This window comes from Vipera berus (genome assembly GCF_964194415.1).
Source record: "Vipera berus genome assembly, chromosome: 4".
Lineage (NCBI taxonomy): Eukaryota > Metazoa > Chordata > Lepidosauria > Squamata > Viperidae > Vipera > Vipera berus.
The window spans coordinates 54,153,115-54,180,312 of NC_138206.1; the positions used below are offsets into that span (position 1 = coordinate 54,153,115).

Below are 27,198 nucleotides of genomic sequence, written 5' to 3' on the forward strand. Positions count from 1 at the left end.
ACTGTGGATCGTTTACAAATTATAAGTTGTAAATTACAAGTTAAAAGGTTAAAATAAAAAAATAGCAAACAACAAAAATGAAGAGTAAAGATGGCAAAACCTGAATGGAACAAATAAAAACAACTCACACCATCTAAAGGGGGCTTCAGTCCCTTTCACCAAAGGCCTGGGGTAAGAACTAAAAGGTAAAGGTAAAGGTTCCCCTGCACATGCATGCTAGTCGTTTCCAACTCTAGGGGCCGGTGCTCATCTCCGTTTCAAAGCTGAAGACCCAGCGCTTGTCCGAGGACGTCTCCATGGTCATGTGGCCGGCATGACTAGATGCCAAAGGCGCACGGAACGCTGTTACCTTCCCACCGTAGTGGTCCCTATTTTTCTACTTGCATTTTTACGTCCTTTCAAACTGCTAGGTTGGCAGAAACTGGGACAAGTAACAGGCACTCACTCTGTTACGCGGCACTCGGGATTCGACCCATCAAACAGCCGACCATCTGATCGACAAGCTCAGCGTCCTAACCCACTGAGCCACTGCGTCCCCTGGGGTAAGAACTAGGCCTCTTCAAAACATAAATTGAATAGGGGCCACCTGGATCTTGGGAGGGGGGAACCTCATACGAAAGAGCAAGTGCTGTTACAGGGAAGATGTGTCCTGATATATGGCATTGGTTAATCATAGCATCCTAGAGTGTGCCAATCCTGACAGCAGATGCTAGGGGAGATAAGCAATCCCTCAAGTAACCAAGGTTGATGCCATGCAAGACTTTATAATGATCAGCACCTGGAATTTCACCGGGAAGCAAACTGGCAACCATGTCTCACAGGGCTGGGAAAGGCAGAGCATAACGCGTCACTTGAGGGTCAACGGCAGCTCTGCTGTTTGGTAGAATGTAGCAGATGTCTAAAGCTGAGTGGAGGTACTGTGATGTCAAGAAAATGTATTCATGGATACGTATTCCCATAGAAAGATACTTGTGGATTTTTCTGCCTCAGGTGTCATAATCTTGGGAACTATGGGCAAATCCTGGACTGATATGAATCTGGTTAGTAAGAGCACATTCTGAAAAATAAAAATAAAAAGAAACTTTAGGAAAGGAACATTTGAGCTTTTTTTTCCTCATCAAACTGAAATGTAAACGTTCTTCAGACAGCAAGATTTCCATTTTTCTGGGAGTTTCCAAACTTACGATGAGTAAGAGATTGATCTTCTCTGTTCTTCTGGGGCTCTTGTAAGTGCCAGAACAATTAGCAGAAACTGGTTTACCAGTGAAATAAATTCCCCAGAGAGACATTGAACTTCTTTCATTGGCTAGACACCATATGGCAGGGGTGTCAAACTCAATTTGGTGAGTTCTCCTCCTATCTCCTGGGACGCTCGCAGTCGGTGTTGGCAGGGGGGCAGAGGTCGACCGCGAGGCCTCTCGCTTGTGGAGTTCCTCAGGGGTCGGTCCTCTCGCCTCTCCTGTTCAACATCTACATGAAACCGCTGGGTGAGATCATTCGTGGTTTTGGAGTTGGGTATCATCAGTATGCTGATGATACCCAACTTTTCATTTCGACCCCAAACCACCCCAGTGATGCCCTCGACGTGATGTCCCGGTGCCTGGAGGCGGTCCGGGTCTGGATGGGGAGGAACAGGCTTCGACTCAACCCTGACAAGACTGAGTGGCTGTGCGTACCGGCATCTCGGGATATTCAGGATATCCCACCCCTCATTATGGGGGGTGAGTCATTATCTCCTGTATATAGGGCTCGCAACTTGGGAGTCCTCCTAGATTCACAACTCTCCTTAGAAGACCATATTGTAGCTGTGACTAGGGGGGCCTTCGCCCAGGTTCGCCTGGTGCGCCAGTTGCGGCCCTATCTAGACCGGGATGCCTTGCGTACGGTCACTCATGCGCTCGTGACCTCTCGTCTTGATTACTGCAACGCTCTTTACATGGGGCTACCCTTGAAGACCACTCGGAGGCTCCAACTGGTACAGAATGCAGCCACGAGAGTTGTACTGGGAGTCTCCCGATACTCCCATGTCACACCTTTACTCCGCGAGCTGCATTGGTTACCAGTTGTCTTCCGGGTGAGGTTCAAGGTGTTGGTAATGACCTACAAAGCCCTTCATGGCATGGGTCCAGAATACCTTGGGGAGCACCTGCAGCCAGCGTCAACTTCCCTCCGCCCAGTACGCTCCCACAGAGAGGGCCTCCTCAGGGTGCCACCGGTCAAAGAATGCCGACTGGTGGCCCCCAGGGGGAGAGCGTTCTCTGTGGGTGCACCGGATTTATGGAACCATCTTCCGGTTGAGCTCCGGATGGCGCCCGATCTCCGCTCCTTCCGGCGCGATCTTAAAACTTATCTCTTTAAACAAGCTGGCCTGGCCTGATGGGACGGGGTGGGATTTTTATAAATGACTTAATTTTAAATTTGTATTAATTTATGGGCATTGTTTAATCATGTTTTAATAATTTTAATTTTTGTATCTAGTTTTTATGTATTGCCCTGTTCACCGCCCTGAGTCCCTAGGGAGAAGGGCGGTATACAAATTAAATTAATAATAATAATAATAATAATTTCATTGAGGGCCACATCAGCATTGCGGTTGCCCTCAAGGGGGCCAGGTGGGCGTGGCCAGGGTGGGTGTGGCCTACTGGATGGGCGTGGCCAGCTCTACATCGTTCATATCAAGGGTGCCTATGGGGGCCTGGGCAGGAGTGGGACAGATCTGAGGGTCTCTGGCAGAAGGAGGGTCTCTGGGCCAGGGCCAAGGCAGGGGGGCCCGTTCCCTCACTGTTTCCAGGATGGCTTCGCGGGCCACATGAAACCACTTCACGGGCGGATCCGGCCCCCGGGCCTTGTGTTTGACATATCTGCCATATGGCATATATGACACCCCTGTGTGCCCTGTAATCAAAGCACCACCCTAGGGTTCACAAACTTCAGTGAAATAATGAAACAATCTAGTGCTTATATACTTCTCAAACAGTTTATTTGCCATTGATACTAACTGTAATATTGAATGTACAGAAGAGTTACGGTACAAAGAAAGCAAGTTTCCAGTAGAAGTAATGCAACAGTCCAGCTGCTCTGCATGCTACTCACAATTCTTCTGGACACATTGGCCTTGTTATGCAGAAGGGCCTATGCAACTAGAGACATAGTTGAGTGGGTAAAAATGGACTGTTCTTCCTCTATGGAAGAAACACTATTGTTTGGGGAGAACCCCTTCTAAAAGTGATTCATATAGCCATATCAGGAAAAGGTGTGTCAATTCTTGTACACGGTATAAGCTGATCATAAATACACCTAGGAAAAGTTGAATTCGCATGTCCTAACATAGTTCTCAAAAGCAGCCCAGTTTGCTATTTATGTTGTTCACTCATCAGATTTACCACTTCACATCTCCTGAAAACATTTCACTTTTATAACCTGGGTCTGCTACTTTTCAAATACCACAAATAACCCACAGTTGCTTGCACATTCTCCTACAACAACAACAAAAAAACAACCACAAAGATATTTCAATGTGCCACATAAAACCATGCTTTAACTGTTTACAAAGTAATTAAAACAGTTCATCTCAAAACCTAAAATGATTAAGTTGGAAGAAAGTTCTCTACAGTATTTAAGAAAAGTGAATTCAGAAAAGGTGTAAAGGAGGAAAATGTGAATACTTACAAGCATTACCAATATGTTCTATGAAGCCTTTAAAACTTATTTACATACATAAATACAATTAAGTCTCATGACAACCTTTTTATCACAAGTAGAACAAAATAATTAGTGGATAGTATTATCCAAGGGAAATCAAGAAAAGATTGACAGAATGGCAAAATGTTAAAAACAAAGGTTGGATTTTTAAAAAAAGCAATTGTAGCAAAATCTTCTGGGGACAGTAATGAATACTTTATAATTATGTGTCTTCTGTAGGAAATCAGCTTGGTCTTTTGATAGAGATCTTAATATGCAGAAATAAATAAGAACCATTTACTCCACTGAATTATGACATAGAAAAAATGTTATTTCAACAGCAGTATCAAGAGGTTTTTTTTACCTCAAATATATAGCCACTTGAAATAAGTTTTACTTTTTACAAATAAGTATGTTTATAAACTTAGTTATGAATCTTGATAGCCCCATGTTATTTTTTTAAAAAATCAGTTCAGCTCAACTAAAATCAAATTCATTTCAATAAAGAAATCACTATTTGTTACTAAGCCAGTACTTCCTGATCTGTTTTACAAGATGGTAATATTGTTGAATTGGAGGGAAAAAAATTATCAGACAGAAGAATAAAACAAATTGCTATAAAAGGAATAGCTTTTTTCAGGATCAAAAGGAACTCCAATGTGTAATTGATTTATACAGAATATAGAACAGCTGATGCTCTCCAAATATTTGTTGACTTTGATGCCCCGAATTTTGGATAAGTATTGAAATCAAGCACATCTTCAAAACATCTGCTTGAGAAAGGCAGTATTATTATATACCTTTTACCGGGCTCCAGATGAGTTTTACTTTAATATGTAATCAGCTTTATCAAGTTTGATTCTATGTTTTAGGAAAACAAAGCACTCCAAGCACGGAACCAATAAGTCCTAAATTAAGTCTACCCAACTATGTTTCATTAAAACAGGAATTTTCCTCTGAGGTGGCCTCTTTGAGAGATTTAGCGTAATCTGGTGTTATATGGCTGCCATTTTGTTTCACAGAATGCAGTCATAAAACCCACTGCTCCAAAAGTGGAAGCATCACAGAGGTTGCATACTATTTAAAGGCAGGCAAAAACACTGGATTATAAGTATATCACCTTGCAACTGTTCGTTCTGAATGAGATCCAACAGAAACGCAACCAATTTATTATCATGGGATGTCTGCATATTTCAAAAGCCCTATCTTTAGGAGTAACTCTGTTTTAGTATTTCTAATTACAAATCAATATTTTGCAGGATAAAATCAAATGTGATCAATGTCTTATAAAATTAAAGTCCAATGAAGTGCTTTCCTCCCCCCAACTACTGAAAATATTTATGAAACCATTACAATTATCCAAAGTGGATGGGAACGATGACAGATGAAATCCAACACATCTGGAAGATAGCTAGTTAAAAAAAATGCAGATTCTCTGTGTCTTATGGTCAAATTCATACTTGAAATCTTGAATATACACTTTTAAAGTTCACTGGCATTCATTTGTGACTAATTGCCTTTCAAATTCTAATACTGACAATGTCATGAGAAAGACAGTTTGGAAAAGCAAATCTGGTTAGCTTTCAGGGGAGGGGGAGAGGAAGGCAATGAATTAGGGCATCTTAAATATTACATAAAGAGCCCACCAGGGCTAATAAAGGATTAACACAATAAAGTAAGAAATAAGTAATTGTTAGTACTGTTACATTTTAATCTAGGGAGGGCTATATGAATTTACTTCCAGGAAGATAGCTGAAAGGTATGAAAAAGTAATAGTTGAAACATTAGATGTAGTGCTCTCAACTTCAGACCTTCCTACATTACTGCACTGTTTTCTGAATGTTTATGATATACTTTACAAAAAAGGATAGAACAGAACGCATGTAAGAGGAAACCAGCACACCTGCAAACACTGAGTCATAGCTGACTGGTGAAGCACATACTTTGCATACAGAAGGATCTTGACCTTAAATCGCTGACATTGCCAACTGAAAGGATGGTTAGCAACCATTGTGAAAAACGTCTGATCATGGAAAATTGTTACTGACAGCACATCGGGTATCAGTAACAAGGTGTCAGTGGGCACCATGGTATCCTCTAGAAACCTCACAAAGTAACTTTTGTTCAAATTAAAGCAATATTTAAAATTGCTGAAAACGTCATGAGAATCCTGTGAAATTACAGCAACATCTTATGAGATTGCTAAAGATTTTGCCAATGGTGCTCAGTGCCAGAAATATTGGCTGATTCTGAAGTAGGTAATACTGGACTATGTAAACAATTGGCCTGATCTGGTGTAAGGCAGCTTCCCCAATTCTTGTAAGTTTAGTGCATTCTGAATACATGCAAAGTGCTTACCCATGGCCTTTTACAACTTTTCATCTGAACCTGGCTGACATCTATAACACTGCATATGCCAACCAAGCACTTAAAGCTTATTGGCTTCTCCAGAATTTTACCCAGCTCAACCTCAGTGCTTTTTATTGTTATATTCTCAGAACATAAGAGTGCTAAAATGGATTTAATCCAGTCTGTTTCTGGAAGAAGCTAGTGAATTGTGTTCATTGGGGCTTACTCTCAAGTAAATATAGAGGGTACTTATTTTCTGCATAAATTGGAAGAGAAGCGTGCTATACATTATTAATGGATGTGCCCAGATATGAATTCTTCTGGTAGAAATTGAGAGCATGGGGTGGTCTTAAGGAGTCCGACTGTATTCAGATCCCACATAAACTAGTGCTGCTTAATTTAAAGTAAGGTTTTGTATGTTTGAGATATATTAGCAAACAATGCCATTTTTAAACAACTGCCAGGTTAATTTTATAAAATCCAAACAAAAAAGCACACCAAGTTACAGGGTGGGATATGCAAACATAAAACCACATACAGATGTGAGGCCCACATTCCACATGAACCAGTTGTTCTTCAAAAGTTTATTTCTGGACCACAAGCATCCACGGAAGACTGCAAGTTTGAATATGGGAAAGATGTCAGGGTGGGGCTGCTTAGGACTTTATGGTATACCGTATATGCTATGCCTCTATCTACTTATACAGTAGAAAGTGAAAGAGTGAGATGCTTTTCCTACAGGGAGAGAAAGTATCTGCATTTTTCTTTATACCTTACGAACAGACATTTGTGTGTCCATAAATTACACCTTGGTATCCAGGTAGTGATGAAATCACCTCTCTGAAGTGGTAGATGAGGTTTCTTGATCTTATTTTACACATTTGGATTGCCCCACTCCCTTCCCCAATGCATTTTAAATGTAGCATATTTTTATTCATTTTCCTCTGAAAATCACAATATGTGAATATTTCGAATACCTGAATTTTAGTGGGAATTTGGGGAGTTACCCAGGTGACCAAAAACAGGTTCAGTAGTCTCAACGTTGCCCACCCCTCTTATAAGGGTGCAAAGTAGCTGAGGATGAGTGAGTGAACATATGCTTAGAATGAAGAATCCCACACTTAAGTTATTATTTTGTTTAAACTTCAATTATGTAAGATTGCTATAAAACCCCTTGGATTGTGTGTCATATGGGGGGAGGGCTTTCAATGAACTTGGGTCTTTAGAATTGTGGCTAGGATACAGCCTTAAATGAATTTTTGAATCTCCTATTAGGGCAAGGGAGAAAACTGGGGTGTATCGTATTTTGACCATAATGTGGAACTTAATAATCATTTAGAATGATAATATTTAGCTGTGTTGTTTGATTTTCCCCCCCACTTATGTTGCCTTTAAGAAAGTTGATGGAATATAAATATCACACTGTATGAGAAATTCTGAAATATATACTCTGAGACAAACCTTTGCTTCCAGTGACCAAGTCAGCATCCAAATGCAGCAAATACAACCTAAACTTCTTATTCAAAGACATTATATCATCATAACATTTTAAAAGAAACCTGGCTTCTCAATTGGACAAAAGTGACTTCATTTAAATTATTGATGAGAATGAAATGGAGCTAAATGTAAACAATATTTCTAAATAATTAAGTCACATTATCCATAAGTCTTCCAGCCATTTTATATGTAATAATTTTAAACTTTGGTTGCTACAAAATGTATGTGCTTATTTTCAAAGCATTATTTAAATAAAAGCATCACATACAAAAGTTCAATGCAGAGCATAAATATTGATCAACTTATCATGTACTTTTTCAGTAGTTGAGAAGGACTGTAGGTTGTCACTCCTTTATATTAAAAAAATTAAATTACTTTTCTAGAAAAGAGGCTTTTGTAGATGCATTTAGCTGACAAAAGTACAAGAAAAGCGAGCACATTATAAAAAAAAGGATTAAAACTTTCTGCAAATTTTAAGGTGCCAATAAAGGAAGATGATACACAAAGAAGGTGAATTGCAGCTCAAAAACATAATAAAAATAAAAACAATTCCTGTATTCTTTGGAATATACAACTTGATTAAAAAATTATTTCCAGGATATAAAAACTCTTATTCACAGCATTGCTAAATTAGAAGCATTCACAGTTTCTCTTTGAGAATCATTGTATACTTCCTTTTAACTTACAAGTCGAAATGATTGATTAAATTATTTAAGATTGTGTAAGACTGAATGCCTCAGCACCAGACGTCAAACAAAATACTTTAAATTTCAAAGTCTGAAACTCTGGACACATACTGGGTATCTATCCTTCTCCATATTTATAGCCAACATGAGTGAACAACACTACTATCTTAAACCTTTATTATTTTCTGAAGTTCAGACTTGGAAAAAGTCTATGAGAATGTAATCACTTCACTGAGCAATATCAATCAGAGAAAACATCATAGCAATATTTCCAGACATACTGACTTCAGAACTGATTGCTATTCTGTGTGAAAGATAAACATGGCAGTGCTCTCATTTGTCATATAAAATCACGGACATTATCAGAATAGACACCTGTAATAATAATTCAATAGGGTCGCCAGACTGCTTCTTCTAATCTTGCCGTGGTTCCCATATTGGTGGGGGAGTTGCTATGACTGCCTTCAGTGTCCACAACATCATTTTGGTTTGGAAGGTTGGGATTGAGTAAAGTAGATCCGGTGGAAGCATTAGTGCAAGGAGGCAGAATACGTGGGGGAGACCGATCACCACCGGACATCATGGAGAATTGGTAAGATCCTGCGGATGTTCCATAGTAGAGATGATACGAAGGAGAGCTGGTCTGAAATGGGCTACCTTGAGCCTGAGAAGAACCTGGATAAGGAGGCGGTAGGTATGTGTGATATCTGGTGGCGGTGGTCATGGCGGACATGCCAATTCCTATTCCTGAGCTGACTGGGGTTGGAGTATAGGTGAATGCTCCAGGATAGTGCATACGAGGATCAGAAATGGAAGGAATGGCAGAAAATGGACGATCAATTCCTACTCTTGGATCACTGAACGCTGTTAGGTCAGAAGCACCTGGTTTGGGAGAACGGACATAAACACAAACAGATATGAGCGGTAAGTAAAAGACATGACTTTAGCTCATTGAAGAGAAATTACTCAGATACGCAGGTGGCCCTCGTGACTTGTAGCCTGATTACCTGCAGTTTTGCATATGTGCAACCGATAAATGTGGACAAGACCTCATTATCAGCAGCAAAATGTTTTGCATATCTTTGGTAGTCTTTGGCCTGTGGCTCTGTAAAGGGGATGCTGTTTGGAGTGGAAATTTTTAGGCATGCACAAAATGGCAGATACACTTTTCCACTTGCCTGAAGTAATTTATTTGAGGTATCACATTCACAATTATTGTGCTGGATAACAGAAAATTAGATTTGACAAACGTGAAGTAGCAAAACTAAATATTGCCTATTAACAATGAAGCATTTGTAATGCTCTTGAATGATTTTGAAATGTATGCCTTAAGAAAAAAATAATAAATTAGCCGTGATCTCTAGGGTACAGGGTTTTTCTCCGCAGTATGTTTTAGCATACACAATATAGAAAATTAAGTATACATGTCTAGTTATTACTGGAGACACGAATATGAATAACATTTTACCAATCTTATAATAGTTGTACTATGGAGGTGTTCTGTTTCTAAACCCAGGGTTAAAGTCCTACATCTAACCACCAAATTCATAAATGTAACCTTAGTTCTCTATTCAGTAATCTTGCTTAAGATCTAATTAATGAGAAAACTGTGACTTTGTTCCTAGAAAGTGACCACTGCTTTCAGCTTTGTCCTTCTATTCACAAGTCCTGCTTCAAATTGCCATTTCTTTGCTACAATCATCAGTTGGGTTCAATAATCAACATTTTGCTTGATATAAAATCAAATATATTTTGATCTCTCTCTCTCTCTCCCTCCCAGTCCAGACTGTTGCCAGGAGTCAAACACACCCCCCCCTCTGCACATACAGATACACTGACACAGACATATACTATGAAAGAATTTGTGAACTTCATTCCTCTGTTCTTTACTCCTTTCATCTGGACTAGAGAGTACTGGCTGCTTGGTCAACAGAAATTCAGAACGTTTATAAATTTAGGAACTAAAAGCATTTTGAATAGCTTGTTCCCCTTTTGAAATAATGAACTTCAGCTCCCCTCCTCTGCTGATTGAGGAACTCTCACTTCCCCTCCAAGGCCTCCCCCCCTCACAGATGAAAGATAATGGCCTCTTAAAAAGAGAGCTAGGAGACAGGCTCCAGTTAACAGACTTTGGCTTCCCTTCCTTGCCAGCTATTACAAAGCATTAAAATAACAATAAAGCAACCTTTCCTCATGGCAAGCCCTCCTCAGACACAGTGTGGAGTCTGCCTAAAAGGAATGTGCGGCCTACAGAAGGGAAAGAGTCAGAAAGGTAGGAGAAAGAAAGCAAAAAACGTCTGCCTTGTGACTGGATTAAAAGGGGGCTGCAAATATGCCATCCTGTCAGATTCTGAAAGCTTGTCAGTCGGCTAACCAGACTTTGATATCCTTCAGCAAGTTTCTCAGAAGGGTTCTGTGTCAGCCTATAGTCGTAATTTTGGATGTGCCCTATATAATCACCATCTGCCTTTCTTCTTAACAATACTACTGAACACCTGGAAATGCCTCCCTTGCAGATCAGATTTCAAGTCTAAATGCCAGTTGTAAAGAGGACTGCCATTTTTTTCCCTGGGAAGCTTTCCTGTGCTCTGTTGTAGGCAGCTGTGACAGGCAGAAATTCAACTGGTGAGGCTGTAATCTAGCAGGGAAGTACAGTAATAGAAATGTCACGTGCTGAGCATCTCGACTGCCGCACATATCTACAAACGGAGCAGTGATGTCAGGAATGCCATTGTTTTGCATCCAGATGCACGTCTCAACCATTGCAACTGTGGCTACAGGTTGCCTTGTAGAAGGGAAAGGGAGATGATGAAGATCTTTTGCTTGAGTTTGCTTGAGCCCAGAGGATAAAAGATGGGGAAGGCAGAATTTCAGGCCTTTTATTCAAGAGAGCAGGGAAAAATGGAATGTATTTTTAGGGGCTGATAAAGTGAGTTGAAAGATTACAATGGAGCCCACTGGTATGGATGAAATCTATAAAATAAGCCAAGCCTTCAAATTTAGGTAGCAGAGGGCAGGGTGAGGAATGTGAAAACAGCCAGCCTCCAAGCAATATAGAACTGCTGCGTTGGAAATCACACAATGGAACTTTTGCAATTTGAGCTGTGCTGTACCTAAGCCAAAAGAGAATTGGCTGTGGGGTACAGGGTTGTGGGACAATAGTGACACAGTGCCTGTGACTAGGATAAATCAGCAGGAGAATTTTTCCATCATGCTGATGGGGAAAAAAAAGGATGAAAAATCACTGGCAAGCTTATCTATTCTTATATCATGCAACAACAATAACTAGCAACCCCTATCCAGGTGTGATTTATTGAAGCTGAAGCCAGTAAAGGTGTTCCAAGCTAGCATCTAATTTTAGGATTTGGGGGAAAACAGCTCAAGTTTTAGGTCATATTATTGAAATATTGAAAACTGGAAAAGATTCACAAACATTTAAGTGCCAATGTAGATCCCATTTTTTTTCAGGAATTCAAGGCAGCATGCATACCATTCTTTTCCCACAACAGCCCTTGGTGAGGTACGTTGGGCTAAGAGAAAGTGATTGGCCCAAAGTTACCCAATCAACTTCTGTTCTTGAGAATTGACTATAACACCCTCTCCCCCACCCCACCCCCTGTGCCAGTCCAATATCTTAAACACTACAACATACTGGCTCCCTAACTTGGTGTTTTAAAAATGGGAGTAAAGTATTATTCTGCTAATATCATTTCTCTGACTGGCTACACAAATGTCTTGGGTCTGAATTCCTTTCTTCACTTTAAATTCTTTATGATATATTTATCCCAAACAAAACACAAAATACTTTTTGGTCTGGAAACTGTCAGAAGAATTGTTATGGAGGGAAGAGGAAATCCAGCAGGGTAGAACCAAATCTCTTCTTGAATTATATTACAGCTTGACACTATAATTTATGCAAAAAGCTGCAGCATTTTACTTGTTCAAGGGACAGAATTCTCCAAGCCACTTACTTGTTAACCGGCTTGAAAGCTCTGCAGAAAGAGAGGTCATTCCACTAGCCCTTCCGGGTGAAATGGGTGTGGCTGGATGAACAGAAGAAGTTGCAATTGATCCCAGGTATTGGTAGGATGGATCATAAGGCCAAGGAGGAGATGGCTGAAGTTGCCTCGTATCTGAAATGGGGAAAATAGATGTGAAGAATGGTGAAATACGTGTCTTCATCTAACATTAACCATAGAGCATCAATTTGTGGTGAATCAGCTAGATGTGATTTATTGTAGTTTCTTGCAAGGATGGTTACAAAATGTATGCCTGCTGGTTGTTGTGTTACTATAGGATACAGCAATGAGCTTCTTTTATAAACGTCACTTAGTATAGTATAAATACTTTACATTCCACACGTAATAGATCGCAAAACACTAGAATTATATTGGCTGAATGAAACACAGTAACATTTGTTCTCTTTGTCAGAATAAGGGCCTCAGGATTATGTCTCCCTCTATGAATCTGCCTAGTGCACAGGTCTGCAACCCGCGGCTCTGGAGCCGCATGTGGCTCTTTCAGCCATCTCCTGCGGCTCCCGGTCCTCTGCCATGTGCAGTCCAAAAAAAAAAAGTGGGACTAAAAAGGTTTAACCAATCAATTCAAATATGCAGGGTAGGTGCATATCTCGCCTTGGCTCCACTATTCAGTCAAACCCTGTTCTGCGCATGTGCGCATGTATGCACATGTGCACACATTGTTTGCGGCTCCCAGTTTTTCCTTTTGTGAGGGAACCGGTTCCGAGTGGCTCTTTCACTGTTTCAGGTTGCTGACCCCCTGGCCTAGTGGCTTATATCAGCAGTAACAGCCCCTTTAAGGAGGGATGTCCATGGGGGTGAGCCGTGGGGAAAGATTTGGGTAATAAAAATACATGAACTGCAACACTGGGATGCAAACTCTGCCCCATAGGCACCCACATGAGACATGCACCATGGTACAATTACAAAAAGGTGCAGCTTGCTTGATGGCATCACAATGCACATTTTATTTTGGAATCTTCAAGGGTGGCCAAGGACACCTATATTTTCCAAGTACCAGAAGCTTCTGTGGCCAGAAGCTCAGCTATGTGACCCACAGGAAAGTTCTCCTCCTCAACAGACTCTAGACTGCTTTACCCAGGGATACACGTTCGGCTCCAACTTGCCTAACATTTAGGCAAATGACAAAATCTAACCCTTTTGGCTAGTTTTGAATTAATTATAATGATCTTGAGTTTAATTTGAATTTCCTTGGTTTTTCTGTCCTTTACCTTTGGCATTTTGTTTTATTTTTGTAAGCTGCCTTGAGTGCTTATATAGCAAACTGGGTGTTCTTGTAATAAACAGACAAATATTTTAAAACTCCATTTGCAGACATACCGATGTTTTTGAGGAGGGAAGGAAACATTACAAGCTGTAAATATCAGTATATGAAATTATTCTTTGCTAACATAGGGCATCATATCAAATTACTAATAATCTTCCTGGTCAGACCCCAAGTAACTATTTATGCTTAATTTATTCAGTGTTACTGAATTAACGGGTGTCAAACTCGCCACATGACGTGACGTATCGCGACTCTTTTTGCATTGCTGGCAATGGGGTGGGCATGGCTTTGGTATGATGAAACCAGCCCGTGGGTTGGTAGTTTGACACCCCTGATCTAGATCAACAAATCTTGACCATACCCAATAAATCCCACAAACCAACAACTTATGTAAAGGTTGCTGGAGGAGGGCAGGTTATAGCCCTTATTTAATTTTGTACCGTATGCTTCATTTATGTACATATTTATTAGTCTGGGTTTCTCATGTGAATTTCTAGAAATGGACAGGTTAATATTTAGTTTTACCATCTGGATTCCTAACATGTTTTGCTGTTATGAGTTGGGGGGGGAATTTAAAAAACTTCATTGTTAAAAACTGCATATAGCAGCTTTATAATTAGGTACTAACAAAAGCCAACAACTGCCCTCTATTGAACTTTTTTTTTTTAATGGAAAAAAATTCTGAGCTATTTTCATGCATCTCCTGAGGCTGTGACCTAAATATAAATACTGTGGCTGACCAAAGAGTAGTTTGATAATTTAACTAATTAACTAAAAAAGATCTTCAGAGAAAAGCTGTACAAGATGGGCAAAGTTTCCTGTCCCCTATCAAATGAGATTAAATGCCCTATACTTCTGATTCTACAATTCTTTCCTATTTTGGTGTATGTAAGTTCACCTTTTTCTAGTTTAGGACAGAATAGTGAATCTCCATTTACTCAACTGCTAAAACTAAGCATTAAACGTTTTCTGTCAAAATACACCAGTATGGGGAAAATTCTGCAGTCTTTGGCTATGTTCACACCATATACTAAAACAAAAACCAAGCCAAGCACATCAGTGTTCAGTAAAAATTTTTTTTAAAAAAACGAGTTACCCAAATGGAGCATTATTAATTTATTTAAATATTTACAGTAAGGACTTTATAGCAATAAAAGAGTAAAGGTATTACAAGAACCCAACCATTTTCAATTTCTGAGACCAAAACAGAGTGAAGCCCTATTCAAATCACAATTTTTAGTGCTATTAAGGTTGTGGAGTGCTTCAGATTTAAAAGCATAAATGTGCCTCAGGGACAAAAGACATGAATGTAACACCTATCACCAAATCTTTAAATCAAATCGGCCTTTTCCCAAGATTGTGTGACATGCAGTCACTATTGACCTGCACTTTACCGCAGATATTTAGAAAAAGTATTTGGTCCTATGAATCCAGAAAGCTGGGAACTATCTTTGCAAATCACATAAGTGGAAACAGAATCTATTTGGACAGATATCAAACACTGGACTGTCTCTAGACTGCAGAACATAAAATTGCAGTGACAGCTGAGACACTACTTTGTGTTTCCATTTGTTAGCACTTCTGTACCACTTGAAGTGATGAGACAATGCCTTTTGAGAAAACCAAATCAAAGGGGCTTGACTTGGCTTTGTACTTAGCCTGTTGCATGCAATTGTAACTCCACAAAAAATATGGCTATCCAAAGACATACAGATTTAACTAAACAAGTTCTTTTTATCTAAAGTCCTTTGTTAGGAGGTGGAGTTAATAACTACTAAAAATATCAAGCCAAGATCAGAATATGAGATGTTAGAACAACTGTGAATGGCACCATATGGAAATGAGATGCTATTATCAGATGGGTCTTCAAACTTGGCCCTTTTATGACTTGTGGACTTCAGCTCCCAGAATTCCTCAGCCAGTGTGCCTGACTGAGGAGTTCTGGGAGTTGAAGTCCACAAGTCATAAAAGGGCCAAGTTTGAAGACTCCTGCTAGATCAGTTTTGTCTTTATGAACCTTTATGAACCTCACCTGCTGCTAAAGACTTGGTTGACAATCCCAAATCAATATGTGAAGTTTCAGAGAAGATACTATTCTGAATTGCTTTCACATGTGCTCACCTATAAGTTTCTTCCATTGCACTTTACCATTAACAGTGCTTTTTTGCTAAAAAAAAAAAAGGTGCCAGAACTCTCATCTTGGCGGGCACAGGAGGCGGGGGGGCAGCGCTGCTGCGGTCATGGGCACGAGGGGTGTTGGCGGTGGGCTGCCCCCCAGGGCCAGAGCCGGCGCGGCTGGTGCTGTGGGAGCAGCGGGGCCCGCTCTATACGGCGGGGCTGCGTGGGGCGGATGGCGGAGGCGGTGCGGGTCAGGCAATGCAGGGCGGCCACTTAGGCGTGCAGGGCGAGGCGATGGTGGCGCAGGTCCACCACTGGGTAGGCCACCAGCCTGGCTGTCACGGGTGAGCACAAGGAAGGAGTGCACATGGACTCCGCAGAACCCACCTCCCACTCCTTCTCCTCTCTTACATACCTAGTTGAGATGGTGGAGTTGGGCAGCAGGGAGGGATGCAAAGTTCCTGCCAACTCACCTTCGCTGCAGACAACTTGCTGGTGCAACGTTTGCCGGCCGGGTCTTTTGGCGCGCTCAGCAGCAATTCCTATTGGCTTTCGAAAGCCAATAGGCTTTTGAAAGCCAATAGAGGGACTAGCATAGAGCTTGTGCAAAAGCTTTTTTTTGTGTGTGTGTGTGCAAAAAAAGGTGCCGGAACGCCATTCTGACCGTTCTATGAGAAAAAAAGCCCTGACCATTAATCTGCAATGATACATATACACATTTTTATAAATCTATATAATTAGTTTAAAAACATTCATTTTATATGCTATACAGCATATTTTGAAAGTTTTGAGTAGAGAATTCTGTTAGGCTATTTAAAGGGTGCAAACTCAGTAGATAAGTGTTAAAGTGCACATTACATCAGGAAGTGCAGATCAGATCTTTCTGTAACAGAATTGACAAGATTGAATTCTTTAAGTACTCTTAAAATTCACCTTCCCACCATGAAAGTCTGATATTTTTCAATTTTCTTTTTCCTCTTAGATTGCCTGCTGCTTTATTTTCCTCTTCTCCTTAACCAAGTTTATTTTTCTCCAAAGATTTGCTTGCCACTACTTAGTTTCCCTTGATATTTTTTCAAACCATGCCCCTTATCTATCCAGAAACAGAGCAATTCAGCCAATCTGTGCCACATTTTTTTCTGATTATCTAACTTCTGTGTAATTATGCCAACAACTGCTGAGCAGCTTCAGAGCAACTGATGAAGAGATATCAATTTTCTTCAACCTAGCAATCTCCATAGGTCTGGGGTCTCCCTGTGTTTATGTCCATGCATCAGTGTTTGTGTGTGCATCTGTGTGTGTGTGTGTGTGTGTGTGTGTGAGAGAGAGAGCAAGAGAGAGAGAGAGAGAGAGAGAGAGAGAGAGAGAGAGAGAGAGAGAGAGAGAGAGAGAGAGAGAGAGAGAGAGAGAGAGAGAGAAATTCCAAAATCAGAGATTTCTCTATTCTGCTGACTTCAATAAATGTAGGCATGTTTTCCCCACAACTTTGGTGTTCTTCCAAAAAATTCATCCAACACAGCTATAATGACAGGGAATTTAGGAGTTTTAGTCATAATACATGTGAAAGCTACTAGGTTAAGGAAGCTGCTTTAGCGAATTATGCAGTTAGAATCTGAAATAAGGATTTACATATAGCAAAATGGGATTTCAATATTTTTAGGCAGAACTATAAAGAGCAAAATAAAAAGAATCATCTTGACTATTCTATTATCAGTTTAGATCATTTGCAGCCTACATATAGTGCTTTTTACTATAACAAGTACTATTCATTTCTGCATTTTGCAGTGTGAGAAAGTATATGTAAACTGTTATTGCAACAAAACACTTCAGGGTGGGAATTAAACCCCATGAGTACAGTTAGACTCGTGTACTCATGTTGCATGTGTCCAGCTTCCTGTTAAGCTAGCTATTAGATACAAAGCACTGTACCATCCTTCATGCCCCATCATGATTTACAGCTACAGAAATTTTGTGTTTGGTTTCTTAAACAACAACCTGACAACCATAATTAAACAGGGCATACGTTGCATAATATTTAGTATTCATGCAATAAGCTTTGATAATATATTCATATCTATAAGAGAAATGTATGCATTAAAAATGGGTGAGCTAAATGTATATGAAAACAGTCACTCCAGTATTTGTCGCTTTTTAGAAAAATGGGGATTTTTAAAAAATTATCCAGTATATGCAGCAATATGAACCTTAAATTGGTGGAAGTGTATCTTCCAAGAAATTTTATATATATATATTGACCATTGGGTGGCAACAGAGAGCTTCTTGCACAGTCTTTTAAGCACTGTATAATGCTCAATTCAATTCACTGGATAATTAGTATAATTATGTACTGGGGCAACTCCATTCCGGCATAGTTTATGTTGAATTATCCTACAATTTGATATCTTAGTTTCAACAATCCATAATCTTCCAAACCAGACTCATCTGTAACATTCTAAGGACACAGAATGCTTCGTGTATAGTGGCAAAGAATAGATCTAAATTTTGTAGTAATGCATTGTAGTAAATCACAACAAAGATTATCTAACTCTCAGTTAATATAATAAGTTAAAATATGCCTGCTTTGAAATTTATCGAAAATGAATGATCTTGTCCAGAACAGCTGTAATTCAATCCATAGCACAGAGGTCTTTAAACTCGGCCCTTTTATGACTCATGGACTTCAACTTCCAGAATTCCTCAGCCAGGAGTTGAAGTCAATGAGTCATAAAAGGGCCAAGTTTGAAGACTCCTGCCATAGCACATAGAGCAAGGGAAGTATTTTCAATTATTCAGCAACCGTGGTAAAGAATATTTTTAACTACAAAATCTAATTTTTTGTCCAACTTCATCATGTCACTGTGTTTGAACATTTATTTATAAATGATAACACATTTTGGAAGGAAAAGGTATTAGAAGGAAACAAAGAAATGTGCATGAGCTTACACCGCTGTTCTTATTAGGAACTGTGGCTGCTTCTGATCATATCTGGAAGATCTGATGATGGTGTTTTTGCCTTTAATGGGGGGGGGAAGCAAAGCTAGCTTGAAAAATAGGTGACATTTGGAGATGTTATTTCTATATTCCAACCTACAGCCTTTACAACCTGAAACTACTGCCCTTGCAATGAGAAACAGTCAGTCAACCCTCAGAATGGCAGCTTGCCATCCTTTGGAAGCACAAGGCTGCCTTTGGAAGATGGTCACGGTTGCACAAGCCAGCCCAGAGTTCATCAGAGGCCAGATATTGCCATTCTTTGCAGCTTGGCAGCGTGTAAAGAGGCTGGATATTACAGTGATACAACATGTTGCTGGAATCATTTTTGAGCAGGATGTGAATCAGTAGTAAAGAATATACCGTATGTCAGTAACTGCCAAGATAACAAATACCTTTTTGTTGTAATAGAGAAACCTACATCTCTGCAAAGAGTAGTCACTAGTTTTCTTTTTCTTTCTTATTTTCTTGAATGCCTTTTTTTCTTTAGAAAAAATATGAATTTACAACTAAAGGCATTATGGGAACAGACAATACAAATAACAACAAATTAATTTGTCAGATATTAGACTTCTTACTAGTATGAACCACTCATTGCAAATCTGCTTTTGTCATTTTAAACCCACCAATATTACCTGACAAATACAATCACCAAGGAACACAATTTCTTTATTATCATTTTAAAATAAACATTGCAAATAAAATATGAATTAGAAAACTATCTGAAAGATAAATAAGCACAAATTGAGTTACATGGCAATGCTCTATTAGGAATTAAGTTGGTGGAGACCAATTCTGAATGAAAGTGTCTATGTTAATGTATTTTCTGGAACTTTTGCTGCTTATTTTTGAGCCAAGACTAATACTCTTAACTACCATTAGTAAATAAAAGGAAAGGAAAAAGTATACAGTGTCTTATACGAAAGGCTATTCACCAAATTTTCCAATTTCTTAATCACCTTCATCCAAAATGAATAACTAAATGATTCGTATACTTTACTACTGGAGAGGTAATACGTACAAATCTGATTATAATCCAACAAGATAATGTGGAATGATTTTATGTGATGCTACAACTTCATTTTCATTCTTAACAAATTGTTGAAATAGGTATAAAAAAAAATCTATAGCACAAGGAATTCCAAGCTTGAAGAATCCATTTCCAAGAATTTAGTAAGAAACTCAAAATAAATTCAAGAGTTCTGGCTGCATTTAATATCAGAGATTTATAAAATATTAACAATATTATTTGTGTCAATAGCTTTAAATTATTTTTAAAAAGGGAAAATAATGGGTATGAGGCATCAAGGGCAGGAGGAGCAAATGGCAAAAGACACATCCTTATCTCCACCCATTTTGCATCCATATCATAAAAGCAGTGAAGCTTACATTGTGCGCTTGTCAGTTTGATCTTGCAGGTACAGCTAGATTTGTGGGTACCTTATTTTGCCAAATGTTTACATATTATTACACCAACAAAACTCGTTCATTTCTGTTAGGTACACACCTGTCCGGCCACCTGATTGGCCCAACCGCGCGGCGGGAATCCCTGGACACTGGGTTGGGTAGCCGGGGCGAGCGCGGGAGATTGGAGCCTGCGGGTTGGCCAGCGCCAGGAACGCCTGGCATACATATACAGGCGACGGGGCAGGTAAGGCCAGTTCGGCCACGTGTACCTGAATAAACAGTTAAGACCAGCTCGCCTCCGCGTGATCACTCGCCGACCAGACCGGACACAACAATTTCTTAAATCTTTACTATCTTGCACCTTTGTCAGTTTGATTGGTTTACTTTTTAAATTCTCTCTTTAACATTAGGCTTCCCACTGTTTCCTCAAAATCTAAAATCCATTGGTAGACAGGTTTATACATGCTCTTGCAAATATTTGTGTGCACAACATGCACTCATAACAAATCAGTTATCTTAATTCTAGCTCTGTGTCCTAAATAAAGGGTGGGTCAACTGAATGCTTCAAATAATAGATTTTAATTGGCCCACCCATCCAGAACTTAGCCTTTGAAGGTATGCTTTTAAAACAGGGGTCTTTAAACTTGGCCCTTTTATGACTTGTGGACTTCAACTTCCATAATTCCTCAGCCAGGCAGCCTGGCTGAGGAATTCTGGGAGTTGAAGTCCACAAGTCATAAAAGGGCCAAGTTTGAAGACCCCTGTTTTAAAATGTCTTCCATCAACTCCAGCTGATTTTTCTTTCTTTTCTTTATGTTTCCCTTCCGTACAAATAGCAAAGTGTGACTGAATCCTTGCCTAATACTGCCATTTAATGACAGTATCATTTCCTGGTAGCTGGATTACTCAAGGACATTGAAAAGGGAGGAGTTTGCCAAAAGACAACTTCATCACTGTGAGTAGCAGGAACATAACATAAATATTGACTAATCTTTGAGAATGCCAACATGAGAAGCTGGAAAATTACAGAGGAAATTGTATAGTTCTCTCACCATCTATTTCATTATGAAATAACTTTTACTGAAAACAGCCAATAAGGGAAAGCTCTGCTTTGAAGGTTAATACAAGAAGGGTTTGTATTTTTTTTTTAAAAGAATCACTTATTTTTAAAAAATGAAAAATGCAACAATGAAGAAAGAAAAAAAAGTATAATACTTAATTTTAGCAAGAGTTTCAGATGGATTTGAAGTAAGATGTTGCAAATATTTATAAGAAACCTTCCCATGAGATAATTGAAAAATTGAATGAAAGTCACCCAGTGTTTTTAGACTTGTCAAGATTCCTTATAGCTGAAAAGCAGTTAAAAAGCAAGTTCCAAGTGAATAGAAAAGGAATTACTGTATGTGAACTCAGTATATTTTGAAGGCACTGACTGTAGTTTGAACAAGACAGCTTTTGCATGGCCATCTTCAGTTCACCATTTCTTCCTTGGAAGACTTGTTGTTTCCAATATTTCTTTAGATAGTCAATCAATTTCTCTAGCCTTCTGGCTTGGTAAAGGTCCAACTTCAACTTACTTTAATTAATTTAATTTTAATTCCATTTATATCCCGCCCTTCTCCGAAGACTCAGGGCGGCTTACAAGCTTAGCAACTAGCCTTCATTCTATGTATATGCCTGCTTATTAGGGCTTTCACACCCTCCCCAAGCGGCATTATTACAAAGTCAGCTTAATTGCCCCCAACAATCTGGGTCCTCATTTTACCTACCTCGGAAGGATGGAAGGCTGAGTCAACCTTGAGCCTGGTGGGATGCGAACCTGCACTAATTGCAGGCAGTTGGTGTTACTTAAGGAGGCATTAGCCCACTGCTCCACCAAGGCTCTATAACTTCTATATATAACTTCTCTATAACTTCTAGTACTTCTTGCCAATAGGGAATATCTTCCAAGGTATCATGGATATTAGCATCCATACTGTACAGAAGTTCAATATTCTCCTACTAAATTTGTTTGATCTTCTTTAAATCAGCTGTATCTATTAATCTTTAATATACCAGTTTGTGGTCAGAATCTCCTGAATCTGGAGATCTTTCCAAAAATGTCCTTTGTTGCTCCAACACTGTTACCATCTTTAATGTCTTTGCATACCTTGTTCTAAATACTGCACCCTGCCTCTTCTAACTGTTCTTTTAAAATTCCTTATTCCTTTCCTCCTGAAGATCTTTCTCTCTCTTTCCACTCTGGCTTCTCTTCTTGACAATTTTAATCTTCTCTTTTCATATTCATCTTTTACAAATTCTTTGATTTCATTTCACAGTTCCTCTGGTTCCCTGCCATTGAGATGCAGGACTTCAAAGAGATTCCTGATATTTCCCCTTGCAAATGTCAATAAATACTCAAAAATTCTCTCTCTCTCTCATTTCCTAGGCAGCATCTCTTTCCCCATTTCCCCAAGTTCATTCCTACATTCCATTAAATCATGGGATTAATGGCAGATCTGGGGTTTTCCCCTCTCCACTTTATACTGCAGGCAAAATGGATTCATGTATCATCCATAACTCCCAGGATGCTTCCCAGATTTGAAGCTCTCTCTCTCTGTTTGTGTGTGTGTGTGTGTTTGTGTGTGCGCACGTGCATGTGTGTGATGGTAAATGGGACAAAGCACAATACAAAAAAGAAATATAGAATATGGAATATAACTTGTACTTTTAAAAATTTATATGATGTAATATCAAGTCCTTATACAGTATTGTAAGGACCTCTGCAAGAATAATTGTTTTTATTCTATCTTCTTTGTTGCATCCAACTTGAACAGAAATCATGCTACTGTGCTTCTGCCCCCCCCCAAATTCCTAAGTGTTGAAAAGTAATCGCTGATACTTAAATAACATTTTATTGCACCTTGTTTACATAAAAGCAAACATACAATATGTAACATACAATCATAGCATGTTATACAAAACATACCATAGAGAAAATAATCTGTGATGTGCAGATAGGAGGAAAACCTAACTTTTACACAAAATAGGGAGAATCAAAAGATGTAAAATAATGGCACTCAATATGTTAACTGCAAAAAAACCCATGCTGTTGCTCTGTGTTCCTAAACTCAGAAATTAAGTTAATACAGCAGCTGCAAAACTGGTATTAAAAGTTGTCACTTAGCAACAGGCAGCCTGTCGTACTCTGTATCAATTGCAGTTTCCAAATCTTATTTAAAAGCCACTCTATGTAAAGTTATTAGAGAATAGTCTAGAACAGTGTTCAATCTTAAATAATCTTAGTCTTAAAGTTGCCAAGGTTGTAAACATTGACTCTAAAGTAATGAGAGCATGAAGGACCATCACTTCAAATAAAACGCATTTGATGCACCAAACAAAACTGGACAAAGATTGCTATGGCTATGATTTCAGCTGCTGTGAGCTGAAGAACATCTCAAGTCGTAGATCCTCTCATTGGCGGGACCTCCTTCCCTTCTGGGGAGCTGAGTGGGAGCCAGATCAATTTTGGACAAACAGGCCTTTTAACTGAATTTTCTCATATAACTAAAAAGTACACAGTTATAATGCACCTAAGGTTTCAATATCATTGTCAAAGTTACTTAGGTTCTTTAAAAAGACACAAGTACCTTTAAGCAATAACCTAATGCCCTAATGTTTGCTTTTAATTTAGAGCTTTTGTGGTTTTACTGAGGCATTAAAACCATTTAAGAAGTCCTGGGAAAGCTTGGGCCTTTGAAATGACTTTCACAGGAAGCTGAGATTAGTCCATTTTAAATTATATCTAAGGCTGCAAGCCTCAGGACCTAAACAACAAGCAAAAGTAGTAGGTTGCTGTTTTTGTCATAGTACCGAGAGCTCTGCAGTATTTGGAAATACTTAATGCAAGCATTTTAATTGTAGCTCTTATATGGTTCTATTCAACTATTTCCTCTGTATGAGGAGAAAACTTGAAAACCTGATCTAATTGCATCCCCAAAGTTCAAAGCCAGATTTAGACCAAAATATCACAATGTTAAAATCATAAACTATGAAAAAAGGCTAGTTTGATAGTTCCTAACAGAGAGGAATCCTTATCTAAGGATCCAAATTGTCAGCTTTGGATTCATTGTCAGCTTTTGCTTTTTTGATTGGTAGGCTTGGAAGGTGGAAAGGACAAGGACAAAACAACATTTCCTTCCTTACATCCAACAACTGAAAAAAGCTTGATAGGGTAGCATGGCAGGCTCTTGCCTATAAAGTCACCAAGAGTTGGACACAACTGAACAGTTAAAACTACTACTAATACTTAGTGATTTCCTATTAATGCAAATTAACATAGAAAATGAAAAAAGTCTTCAAAAATAGACAGTGGGGAAAAAAGTAGTTCAACAAGGCCCATTCTTCCTTTAATTTTCAATAGAGTACCAATCTTTCTAATAGGCCAATAAGGAGTTCCTGAAAACCTTCTGGTGATGATGATATACCCCTTCAAACTGAACATAAATATAATTTCCCAATGATTGTATCACATAGGAATCTTGAGAAATATGAAATTAATATTTAATGACTCTAATGTAGTTAATTGCATAATGTTTCTGACGCTGCCCGAGTTCAACAGGACCAAAATTATTTTGCCACTGATTTTCATTTCTACTCGGTGTGCAATGCATTTTGCTACAATGTCCCACAATAGTCAGCCAGCATTGATGGATTCCAGTTGCCCGGATACCATTTTTTCATTGTGGCAATGTCCTGGTAAAAGCTTTTACCGTGTTTGTCACTAATTGCACCTAGATTTTCAGGAGAGAAGTCCAAGTGTAAATGCAGGAAATGAACCTTCTGTGACATGATACACTTCATGATCTTGCATGCTGTAAGAAATCTGTCAATCAGCTGAATGTACTTTGGTGCTGTGTAGTTGCCAAAAAAATTCTCAACAACACCTTGAATGCTTTCCAGGCAATTTTCTCTGACCCCACTAAAAGATTTTGGAATCACTTGTCATAGATGATATGTCTGATTGATGAACAAAAGTGGCTTTCTTAATCTTGGCATCAGTTATTCTTAGAAACATCTGTCTCATATAATAAAAAACTTTATTTTTCATCAGTTCCAGTTTTACTGTATGTAAAGCGGAAGCAAAAATACCTTTGTCAGGTCAACAAGTGGTTCATGTTCCATGTTTTTCTGTTTTGGAACCAAATTCTTTTAGAGCAACCATTTCTTTTTAATATAATGCAACTCTCTTGCACAGCATACTTCTCATACAGTATGTAACAAAGGTACTTTGTATATATGTGAGCTGCATTCCAAGCAGTAGAGCCACTACTTTAAAATCTCCACAGGTATTCCAGTTGGTTTTGGTAAACTGGATGTGCTCCGACAAATAATTCCATGTTTTTTTTCATATGTGCAGCACAGCCAACAGGTACTAAAGGGTGTACATTGCCCAAACAAAAAATGTCTATAAAACAGTACCTGTTACATTAAATTACAGGTTATTTCATGGTTAGCCGCTAAACATCTGTAAGTATTCAGGAAGCAAAATCTTTGTTGTCTAGTGGTTTTAACAAACGGCTCTATTTCTTCTTCTCCTTCTTAATGGATTATCTATGATCAGAATAAATGGAAGAAATAGTGGAAACTCAGATGCATAACAAACAACATACTGTATCTCTTTTCCACTTGCCCAATATTATTATTGAATACTGATTATAAGTAATTTACAATGATTCTGGTTAAGAGGTTGAAAATAATTTGGTAAGAATTTATTCATGAAAATTAATATGGATTTTTCTCTAAAAGACAATAAAGGAATAATAGAAAAGCGTTGGACATTTTGGAATATTTGCAACAACATGATGAAAAATATGCTGCATTGATTTTCTTAGCTGCAGAGAAGGCCTTTGACAATTTGAACTGGGCTTTCCTTCTTTAAGTTTTGGAAGATGTGAACTTTGGAGAGAACTTCCTTACATGGGTAAGATTGATTTTCACCTCAAAGAAACCACAAATAATCTTTAATGGAGAACTACCTAACAAAACCATGTGAGATTCAACAATGGACAATACAAGGATGACTATTGTCTCTACTCCAGTTTATTTTAGTTATTGAAGCGTTGAACAGAGATATAAGAGAAGATGAGAGAATTGCTGGAGTAAAGATTGAAATAGAAACTTATAAATTAAGGACATTTGCTGATGATTTGGTGCTGGTTTTGGCAGATCTGTTAAAGGAAATAAAAATATTAATGGGAAAATTAAAAGAATTTAGTATGCTATCAGGTTTTCAGATTAATAATTAGAAGACAAAGATGTTGACATAAATATGAAAATAAGATCAAATAGAACTTGGGGAGGAAATTTGTTTTATGTTTGAGAAAAAAACTAAAGTACTTGGTTAGAAATGGAGGTAGTGACAGATTTTATTTTCCTGGGCTCCAAGATCACTGCAGATGGGGACTGTAGCCAAGAAATTAAAAGACGCTTGCTCCTGGGGAGGAAAGCCATGGCAAATCTAGACAGCACACTAAAAAGCAGAGATATCACCCTGTCAACAAAAGTGCATATAGTCAAGGCTATGGTCTTCCCAGTTGCAATGTATGGCAGTGAAAGTTGGACCATAAAAAAGGCTGAGCGCCAAAGAATTGAGGCCTTTGAACTGGTGCTGGAGAAGACTCCTGGGAGGCCCTTGGACTGCAAGGCGATCAAACCGGTCAGTCCTAGAGGAGATCAACCCTGACTGCTCTTTAGAAGGCCAGATCCTGAAGCTAAAACTCAAATACTTTGGCCACCTAATGAGAAGGAAGGACTCACTGGAGAAGAGTCTAATGCTGGGAAAGGTTGAGGGCAAGAGAAGAAAGGGACGACAGAGAATGAGGTGGCTGGATGGAGTCACTGAAGCAGTAGGCGTGAGCTTAAATGGACTCCAGAAGATGGTAGAGGACAGGAAGGCCTGGAGGAATGTTGTCCATAGGGCCGCGATGGGTCGGACACGACTTCGCAGCTAACAACAACAACAACTTGGTTATCATTATGAGAAATAGGAATTGTATGTTATTTCAAAATTATTATGTTAAGACATGGAATGAAATTTAAAAAGACATGCTAAGATGTGAGAAACTACAATTGTCATTGTTGGGGAGAAGTTCTGTGATAAAAATAAATGCTCTGCCTAGAA

The 27,198-nt window shown here is 38.9% G+C and overlaps 1 protein-coding gene across 1 annotated transcript in view; it reads right to left on the reverse strand.

Annotated features, from left to right (window-relative positions):
• Positions 1-2,967: 2,967 nt before the first annotated feature.
• The window catches only part of RUNX1 (RUNX family transcription factor 1), a 113,028-nt gene continuing 88,797 nt past the window's right edge, over positions 2,968-27,198 (reverse strand). The window contains exons 5-6 of the mRNA XM_081327432.1: positions 12,185-12,346; positions 2,968-9,095 (exon numbers count right to left, since the gene is read on the reverse strand). Coding sequence (XP_081183558.1) covers positions 8,602-9,095; positions 12,185-12,346 — 656 coding nt within the window. The 3' untranslated portion in view covers positions 2,968-8,601. The remainder of the gene's footprint in view (positions 9,096-12,184; positions 12,347-27,198) is intronic.